At 43.5% G+C, this 10,509-nt stretch overlaps 1 protein-coding gene across 2 annotated transcripts in view; it reads left to right on the top strand.

The window, feature by feature from the left end:
* cdh24b (cadherin 24, type 2b) overlaps positions 1–8,586 on the top strand; it is a 160,530-nt gene extending 151,944 nt beyond the window's left edge. Inside the window, exons 11-14 of one of the 2 annotated variants that reach the window (XM_085253247.1) lie at positions 1,550–1,870; positions 4,054–4,261; positions 5,311–5,800; positions 6,832–8,586. In XM_085253247.1, coding sequence (XP_085109373.1) covers positions 1,550–1,870; positions 4,054–4,261; positions 5,311–5,800; positions 6,832–7,905 — 2,093 coding nt within the window. In that variant the 3' untranslated portion in view covers positions 7,906–8,586. The remainder of the gene's footprint in view (positions 1–1,549; positions 1,871–4,053; positions 4,262–5,310; positions 5,801–6,831) is intronic. The other variant, XM_085253248.1, reaches the window with a different exon arrangement.
* Positions 8,587–10,509: the final 1,923 nt, after the last annotated feature.

Below are 10,509 nucleotides of genomic sequence, written 5' to 3' on the forward strand. Positions count from 1 at the left end.
AACTGCATTTTAGCTGCAAAATGCTTTGATTGTCTACTAAGTTAGCTGTATTAGCTAAAATATGCTAAATATAGAACTTAAGACAGGGGTGGGGGAACTTCAGCTTCCTAACACCACCTCCAGTCAGTGTATTTAGATTCCTTAGATGCGTCCTAACACGCATCTAAGAGTCCTGCAGGTCTTAGATGCGTCCTTGATCCAACACAGCTGATAAATCAGCTGTGTTGGATCAAGGACGCATCTAGCAACACAGCTGATAAATCAGCTGTGTTGCTAAATTACCTCCTCAACATGTCTTGAAGTTCTCCAGAGGCCTGGTATGGGTGATATCTAAAACCTGCAGGACACCAGCCCTTGAGGCCTGGAGTTCCCCACCCCTGCCAGATGAAGATATGTGCTTACATTCGTCAGCAGCTGAAGATAAAATTACTCTTTGACTAATTTTACTACCAAACTGGTGACCAAACTCCCAACTCTTCCTAAACCAGACAAAACCAAGTTAACTCGCCAGATCATGGATGAGTATTATAAACTCAGTGACATGTGAAATCAAAGACCTCTTTGATGTGTCATCCAACAGTAGAACAGAGAGACAATAAGAGCATCCTCAGCTCCCGTGTGGACAGCTTGTCTGACAAAATGCTACATTACTTTCTTTGTTTAAAAAGACAATGATTTGATCTATCTTTTGGATCGCTGAAGATCTTTTTGATAATCGCGTTTGTCATGTTTTCATTCCCAGTGCCATTCATGCTAATGAAAACCTGCTTTCGTGTCAGCGGCTATATTTTTGTGGCCTTGTGTGTGTAATTCTAAAAACGTGAAAGTGAGAGTCAGATCAATACAGGCCGTTACCTCTTTTGTTATTGCTGCTCTCTGTCCTTTTAAATTGCTGTATGTGAGCCTCTCATCACTGATGTCCATTACAATATCTTTAAAAAAAAAAAAAGGGCTTGTGATGTATTCCTTTCATACAAGTGTGTTCTAAAAGTCAGTGCTTTGGATGTACAGGCTTTCTTCTGTACATACTTTGTTGTGTCATTAACCAGGACAAGTGTGGGAGTCTTTGAAAAGGATCATACAGATGGATCTAATGGCACCACATTATTCAAACAATAATTTTAAACGTGAAAGTATATTAGAATTTATGTTTAAGTTTTACAGCCTATCTGGAGTCATAAATCATGAAGCGTCTGGCTGCGGCAGCGAAAAATATACTGTCTGCCCAATTTGTAACACTCTAGTAGATTCATCCTGTAAAATTAGTATCACTGTTATTCTGCTGTGGAACGCTGTAGCTCAAATTAGAAGGGAAGTGAACGAAAATAGTAAAAATAAAAGAGAGGCTAAATATTTTTTCCTGCTCAATTCCTTTGTGGTACAAACCCGTCACCAGCTGACTGCAGTCGCACATTTGCAAACATGAGGACATTCATTTCTGGGCATAATTTCCAAATTGGAACGTCCTGCCTCCATTCTGCAAACAACACTGTAGCATGCGGTTAACAGTGGACTCAAAGTTTCTTCCTATCTGTCAACTCTCCTTCAGGCCCCACAGCCAGCTTGGTGTTGCTGTCCCAGATCCAGCCACTGTCCCGTTCCTCATCCTCCACCTTGACCCTCTACGTGCCGCTCGTCCTGAGGGATGGGACGTCTGGCCTCACCAGCACTGGGACGGTCACTGTGTCCGTCTGTCCCTGCCTGAAAGGAGGGGCACGAGCTGGGGAGAAAGACAAGGACAAACAGACCGAGGGCGAATGGGACTGGGAGAAAGAAGCGGTGTGTCTTCCTCAGCAGTCCACACTGCCCTCCCCTGGGCTCAGTACAGCTGCCTTGCTGGCTATCCTGGCTTGTGTTGCTACATTACTGGGTAAATACTTAATAGCTCATAAAGCTTGAGAGAGATTAAATCTGGGCTTGGCTTAAGATAATGCCAAAAGATAAAGTAAAATGGTGAAAGGCCCTTGTTTATATAACTTACATGATGGCTTTTATAACAGCACTTAGTGTTATGTACATTATGATATAATATGAAGTTATATCATAAATATTTACTCCCTAGAAATGCATTTAATGCCATTCTACAAATAGAAAGTTGAGTAAATAGCGTTTAGGGCTTGTGTACCTTCAACTACATCCCTGGATGCTTAATCTGCATATGAAAATAATGAAAGCAGCAGCGTAAATATTTCTCTTAGTCACAGCTGCTCGATACAGGTTTGCTTTTCCTCGCAATTTTGGTCCAGTTATTTCCCTTGGCAAGGTCAGCTCTAATCACAGCTAAAATAACAATTTTGAGTGATTATCTGGGCCCTTCGGTTTTTGATAGCAGCATAATAAAATGTCACAGCCACCTTTGCAGAAACTCAAATGCTCAATTGGATAATGCCTAGTTGCTGAGGAGACTGGCTGATAGCCAGCATCATTGTCATTTCTATTGAGTCTGTTGAAATCACTCGTGCCTTGTTGATAAAGGCATTATCATTCTGGAAGGGGCCAGTTCAATCAAGTGGGAGACGCGACATGGCGTGAAGGTGATCGTGCTCAGTGGATTTAGTGGAGTTAAGAATTTAGTTCGCTAAGTGATAATGGCATGATCGTGGGCGGGAGTATAATTCTGCTTTTTCTATTTCTAAACACTATAATAACATCCTCTGTGGATAGAGGCTGTCTTTAACAGATAAATATACACACACCACGCTATAAAGGTTATTCCTCAAACCGTTATAAAAGGTTAGAGTTTTCCCACTCCATTTAGGGATCATTGAATTAGTTCCATAGAAATCAAATAATGTGGCCTCCAACTATATTAAGGCTGTAGATTTACTTACCGCGGCAGCTTAACCTCCTGCGATACAGCCGTATGGAAACACAAGCACATTAGTGTTTGTTAAATCAAATCATACACTGCGAATATAAATAAGCACCCGAGCAGATTCAGCACGGTTTGGATTTCTATAAATACCAAAGCAGTTTGTCCAAATGATAGGGAGAGCTGTCTAAGAGCGAGTGAGTGGAATATATTAAGAAAAAAATATGGGCAATGTCAGTCGATCAACTAACTAGCCTTCTAGTAACCTGTGAGGGTCCAAATTCAGAGAGTTGATCAACTTGTCCACTCAGAAATTCTACATTGGAGTGGAAAAAAAAATTGCATCCTTGAAATGTACAAATGAACTGGAAAGCCAATAATGAGAGAAATTATTGGTAAAGGTGTCACCTTCCACAGGTGTACCAGCAGCAACTTTAACCGGATGCTCAATTCTTCTTGTCCTTGATTTCTGACTGGGGTCTTATTTGGATCGGGTGCCTTCCTGAATATTTATGCACTTTTTTTTTAATTTACTTTTCAGCTTGGTTCTCATTTTCTCCCTATTTGCATCCAGAAAGTTCAGCACATGCAAGAATAGGATTTCCCCCACTTAATAAGCATACTAAAGCTATTATCATAGGTGTCCAATATCTGTTTTTCTACCAACTCGATCCTAGTGCAGGAACCTAATCTAGACCTGCGTCTGTGCCTTTCCCCTGGAAAATTGAAATGGAAAAAAAAAAAAGCCACTGTTCCCAGAGTTTGATGTCAGTGGGTATGGGAAGGCTGATTCTACTGCCCAATGCTAATGTTGTGTTTGCAAACCTGTTAAAAGTCACAAAGGCATCATTTGGTTCGTTGCCACAGTCCAGGGTGAAATTTAGCTCTCGATATTGGGAATATGCAATAAGAGTCATGGAGTCATGGGACAATAAAGCATCCATTTGGCTGGCTGGAGCTCAAAGTCAATTACCTAGTGGAGGCATGCAGTCTGCTGATATGATATACCAGCCCTCTAACCCAAGGACTCTCTGTATTCGTTTTGTCTCTGTGTGTTTCACCTCTTTGTCTGCTTGAGTTTTTCTCCCTTGCTCACACACACACATCTCTTCCTCCTTTCCTTTATTTCCCCTGTGACTTCTGCCCCCCCCCCCCCCCCCCTTCTCCCTTGTTCATCACTCTTTTTCCAATTTCTCTCCTATGCCTCAATATCCGTTATTCCCGTTGCCACCCCTCGGCAGCGGTGAGTGCCCTGTCATTGTCGCTGCGGCGTCAGAAGCGCGACTCGCTGTCACCGCTGGAGGAGGACGACGTACGCGAGAACATCATAACGTATGACGACGAGGGCGGAGGCGAGGCCGACACAGCTGCCTTCGACATTGCCGCCCTGCAGAGTGCCCCGCACAGCTCGCGCTCACGCGGCTATCGCACGCTGGACAGCAGGAACGTGTAAGCAGGCGGAGGGGTGTGTGGGAGGGTTTGTTTGCATGTGGTGATGCATATATATATAAATGGGTCTGTTTTTAATTTAATCAAACCATCACAGCGGACCTTTCATTACATGCTGAAAAGAAAATATTATTTACGCCTTCAGAGTGAAACCATTCGTCGCAGTCCAGCTCTTAACTGATCCACTTAAGTAACTGTTTAAGCCACAACTCCCAGGTCATAATCAGCCACCAATCAAAAACACTCAAACAGAAGGCTATCAAGCCTGGCAGTCCTAGGAGGCCACTTTGTTGTGCTCATTTTGCTAAAACTCATTTATGTTCTGCTACATCAGAGAGTTGTTTGCACCCACTTTGATGTTCCTGTGAAACATTGTTATTGCCTTTGGACTAATAATTAGCTCCCGGATTCATGCAAGCCATATGGAGAGGCCATAAACAAGTACAAAGGCTGCTTTTAGTTGATCGAAAATTGCTTCTCACAGTTTTTGGAGGTGGACACAGCAACATGAAAAACTGTCTAAATCTAATGCAATCCAGTGCAATATTCCTGCAATATTAACTACCTCTGTGAGACTTTTAATTTCTAATTTCTGTTGGCGCCATGTAACAAAGGAGCGCATAGTTGAGTCGAGCGCTGCTGTAGCTTGTTCTTCTTGGAGTGAACTGTAAGATTTGGAGCGTTCATTATGAAAGAAACGTTGTATTAAAACAGAGGTTATTTTGGCTGTAGCTGCACTGGATCACTTTTTTTTTTCTTTTGAAATTCCATCCATGGAATCACAAGTTTTCAGTCCAAACAAAATCACACAGTACACCCTTCATATTTCTCACCTGGTTATTTTTTCCCACCCCAAGGTGGACAAATGTCTCAGCAGAATATCTTGCAGTGTGAATATAGAGTGCAACACAAAACCACAAGTCGTGGTTTAAAAGAAAAAACTGTTTAAAAAATGACCAAAGATATTTCCTGAGCAGCAAGCAGTATTCAAAAACAGGCATAACATGTTCAGATTTAGCCAAATCATATGCCCGTTTTTTGTCTTGCAGTCGTTACTCACATCGTGCTCAAGACAAATCTCGCACTTATAGCTGGGCTCAGAATCCAGGTGTGGATCACAACTACTCAGGACCAGCAGGACCCCTTTACGGTCGTCTCTGCTACAGCAGTCACACGTTACCCATTCTCCGTCGCGCCCCAGGAGGAACGTTCGAGCCAGGCTTGGCGGAGCTGGCGTACCGCTTTCCTGGAGGCCAGCCAGACCATTCCCTGGTTATCCAGAACCAAGGGGCCGTGGTCGGGCCGATGGAGTCTGGGGCGGTGTACATAGCTCCAACGGATCTCAGCACAGGAAGTCGAACGGGGAGTCGGACGGAAAGCCGCGACGGGACCGCACCCCAGAGCGGGGTGAGCACGTCCGATGGAGGGACACCGAGAACCAGCGACAGCCACGACAGAGGAGGAGGAACAGGAACCGCAAGCAACTGTACAGAAGGGAGCAGTGAGGACAAAGTTAACCTCAGTCAAAATGTGGACTGGGTAAGGATGACAGTGAGCTTCACACTAAACGCATGCTAAACACACATGAGCTTAAATAAATGTGCAAGAGAAACGGAGAGACGATGAAGGACACTAGGGTCTCAAACATAATGCCACTATTTAGCAGTGATGCCCAGAGAACCCAAGATTCCTGTTTGGTAGAATTTTGATGTCCTTACATCTACATCATTCAAACGCACACTTGCATATTTGTGTTGAATGCAGCACAGGAACTCATTCTGCAACACAGCTTAAAACATAGATTGATGGGGGGATAAATATTTCAATAAGATGTAAAAAGCGGTAGCCGTTGCCGTGAATCGTTAATTATAACTGAATAAATTAGTCAATTAGCAGTAGATGGCCACATTGAAGACATCATTAAAGCTGAATCAATGACTTAATTATTCAATTAAATACGCAAACGAAAACGTGAGAAAGTCATTAAGCAAATATAAAATCATTATAAGGTTTTGAAATCAAACTAATATACTGAACTACTGCAGTGATTAAAGCACTGCCACACTTTTAGTCTCTGCACAGTCACAGAAATGTCCTGGACGTTGTTGGGGGATGATGACAATAAAGACATTATCAGCACATCATATCCTGCTTTATTCTTACTTTTTGTTCTTATGCTTTCATTTATTAGGGCCATGGCACGGCTCCTTGGCCCTAGCTTTATTTAATTTTCAAATATTTTATCTCTCTATCTCTTCCCTTTCCATCTCCCTATCACAGTGCAGTGTTAGCTCATTCTAGTGATCAATTAATGTCTATGTCTTCTTCCAACTCTGCTTTCCCTCCGCTCTCCTCTGCTCACTGTCTGTCTGTCTGTCTCTCCTTCACGTGAATCACTTTTTATCATCATCATCATCTCCTGTTTTTTTCCTTCACGTGGGCAATATGTCATCACTTTTCCTTATCTTTCTACGTTTAATATACCTGTTATTAAATTTCCCCTTCCTCCTTGGGCAAATTGTCTCATCCCATTTTATGTTACTGTAACCAAACCTAACACCCAACCCCAGCCCCGAACTGAAACCACTCGTGCTCGCCTACATTCCCTCCAGGTGCAGTCGGAGACATTGCCCAGGGAGCACAACCTTGTCATGACCCGATCCGGCTCCCTGATTGGTCAGGGTCACGGCGTAGGAGGCTGGGTGTGTGACTCGGCTACCCTCCCCATGGCAGGACGCAGGGCCTCTCGTACCGGCATGTCCCCCAAACGCACATGTGGCAGTCTGGCTGAATCTGACTCTGGTGGAGGAGGAGGAGGAGGAGGAGGAGGAGGGGGGAGTGGAGGAGGAGGTGGAGGTGGAAATGGAAATGGGACCACCTCCACTGATGGACAACAACAACCACCTGCCAGTGGACGCAACTATGCCACTGTCCTGCAGGGGGAAGTATCTGGGCAGAGGGACTACGCTGGCACTCTGGGGAGAGGAGGACTGGAGATGGGAAGCAACTTTGTGGTGGCAAGGCCAGACAGAGAAAGTGGAGGAGTATCACTGACCGGGACTCCATCTGTCTACCCAGAAGCACCTGGCTTTATTGGGGACTGGCGCGATCGAGTAGGTATGGGAGGGTATGTTTTGGGCAGGAGGGATATGACCCCTCAGCTTTTGCCCTTCCCCGGGCAGCCTCGGGCAACATATGGCAGTGTGATGGGCTTTGGGGCCAACTGGGTTCCAGGAATGGAGGCAGCCAGAGGGGGACCAGGGCACGGGGGTCCCTCCTTGGCACTGCGAGTGGGTGAGTTCCTACGTCTGCGCCTTGCCCAGGTCACCTTTGATCCCTCACAGCCGCCATACGACTCTGTGCAGGTGTATGGGCTGGAGGGAACAGGGTCCAGGGCTGGATCCCTCAGCTCACTGGAGAGCGAAGGGGAGAAGGATTCAGAGAAGGAGGATTGGGGGGCAGGGCTGGAAGAGTGGGGTCCCCAATTCCAGAAATTAGCCCAGCTCTTCAAAGACAGGGAGAAAGAGAGGGAAGATAAGGAAAAGGTTGACGAGGGTGCCAAAAAAGAGAAAGAAATGAATGAGGAGCCTGAGAAGAAAGTGAAAAAAGATGGAGTGCGGGCTGGAGAAGAGGGGAAAGATTGAGGAAGGATATAAATGAAACAAATAGGGGCAAAAGGGGGTAAGAGAGAGGGGAGGAAAAGAAGGATGATGAAAAGGCAACTTGAGTTCGAATAATGTGAAGAGAAGTTAAAGGGGAGAAAGATGAAGAGGCAAAGTAATAAAAAGAGACAGAGAAAAATGAGCCTAGGGAGGATGGAGAATGCGAGGGCAGGGGAGGGAGTGATTGATGTAATTTATAGCAATAAGTGTTGAAACGCTGATATGGTTGAGCACAGATACTGAGACAATGCAGAGCCTGCTTCTGCTCGGGGCAGCAACAATTTGTTAAACGCTTTGGACAGAGAAAAACAACTCAAACATCCAAGACTCGATTAAATTCAGCTCTCACGTATGGAATGAGAAACAGCAGGAGGCGAGAAGGAAGACGTCTGGTGCGCCGATCTGATCCCAGTGTCTGCGTGTTTGTGTGCGAGAAAAGTCAGTGAAAAGTGCGTGAGAACACGTGCGCAACCGAGCGCGTGCCGTACGCGTGCATATTTAACAGAGATGGAGCAAAAGAGAGTGGCAGGGGGAAATCGAAATACCCAGAGACAATTTTTGAGATGAGACTGATGACTAATGCTGCGTAATGCCGCAACATTAGCTTTCAGGACGACGAGGCAGGGAAAAACACTTAACAACGAAGTTTAGAAAGTAGGATAAGACACAGGGGAGGGGGAGAAAGTGATGTTTGACTATAAAGGGAATGGGCGGCAAGGATGTATAGAGAGAGAAATGGTCTTGGAAGTGAGATGATTGTACAGAAACTGTTGCTTTTTATTCCATCTGCAGTGGCAGAAAAAGTGAATTATTCAGCTTGCTACTCCATTCCAAATGAAAATGATGAATCATTTAAATCCTGCAAAAGATTCTTCCTCCTCTCAGCCCACGAGGAAAAACAGACATTGTGAAAAATTTAAATGGTTTAGGGATATGATCCCCCCCCCCCCCCTCCCCCGAACCCTCTCAGTTCTTCGCCCCCCCCTCCCATCCCCCCCAGCTATTTTGTAGTTGAGTGTTGGTATGTTTACAAAGATTCACACACAAACACGCGGCGACACAAAAGAACTGATTAACACCACAAGGCTTTGATTGTACTACAGTAAATTACATAATCCATGAGTATTCTGAGGACTCTGTTATTGATGGCATAAATGTGTCTTTTTTATGAAAGAAGTCTGCTTTTTTCTAATTTGCCCACCCCACTTCCCCAGTCTCACATGCATGATTTTACAACAACAACAATAAAAAAAACCCCACAAAATCAGTTTCCACTCCAAACGCTTGTACGGCCCAATGGAACATTTCCACAGATCTCTAATGAAATTGTAGTGAAACACAACCACAGAGACAGGCTTTTTCGTTTTCATTTTATTTCTTGTTAAAAGGTCAGGATGCAAATGTGCTGGAGATTTCAGCTGGAATGCACTTTTATACTGTGTGATGTTCAATAATAGATAACGAATCATGTCGAAAATTACAGTTCTTTTATAAGATGTCAGCTAAACGAAGATATCATGTTTGACTGTATGTAAAAAAAAAACCATTTGTAAATACCACTAAGTATTACTGCTAAAAGAGAGTATATAAAATTTAAAATGTGTAAAAAAAAATAAAATAAAAAATGTCTAGAACAGAACTTAGATGTTGAAAATGGAGCACTGTTGGGATTACCTGTATGTACTGTAGATTAGAAATGGATTAACTGCGCTGGACTGCCTCCTGGACTCAAAACAACACCATGTATTCAACATCTGTGTTTGGGTTTGCTGTGTGCTAGCTCTTTGTCTGAGATGGACAAGCCAAGGATTCAATTATACATGTGGCCTCTGGCAGACGTTTGTTGTGCAAAATATTAGTTACAGGAAGCCTGTGAGCTAACCTGTTCCAGTGAAGATCCATTTGATGAAAATCCAGTGAAGTGAGGAGAAATCCCCCTAATGGGTATACAAAACAAAATAAAAAAAAGTCAGTGTTCCCTAAAATCTGAATTAATAGCCTGCAAAAGTGGAATAATCTAGAATTTATAATAAATTTTACACTGCCTGAGAGATGTGGAGGTTTTATAGATAGTTGCTTCTCTTGAAAAATATGACAAACACTACATTAAGGAAAAGTGTCTTGTGTGCATTTCAGGCAATGCAATTCAAATGCCAAATTACTGATGCATTATGGTCTACATAAGCAAATTTTCTTGCATGAAAGAACAACTTAGCTCTATAATGTATTTATTGCTACGGTGGCCCTGAGAGGTCAGATGTGCTGCAACTTAAGGAAACACCAGCAAGTAGAAAAACTCTACAAAAATTCACAAATGACAAGAAAAGTAAAAAAAAAAACAAAAAACCCCAGAAAAAAACAAGTGTTTTTGGGGCGACAGCAACGTAACGAAACAGCTGCTGATGAAGTAAGACACGTTTAAAAGAAGCAGAAGATTCACATAATACCGTAGATTCAGGTTTGCTAGTAGCCGTTTACTGTTAGCTTGTCACGTTAGCTGTTCTGTCATGACATTGTCTCCCCAAAAACACTGACATTGTCTTTTGTGAGTTACGTCTTTTTATTTTGGAGGTTTTTTTAATTTCT

This window comes from Mchenga conophoros, linkage group LG18 (genome assembly GCF_057382185.1).
Source record: "Mchenga conophoros isolate Kocher_MC1m ecotype Shallow Benthic linkage group LG18, M_conophoros_male_GT1.1, whole genome shotgun sequence".
NCBI classification, from domain to species: Eukaryota; Metazoa; Chordata; class Actinopteri; order Cichliformes; family Cichlidae; genus Mchenga; species Mchenga conophoros.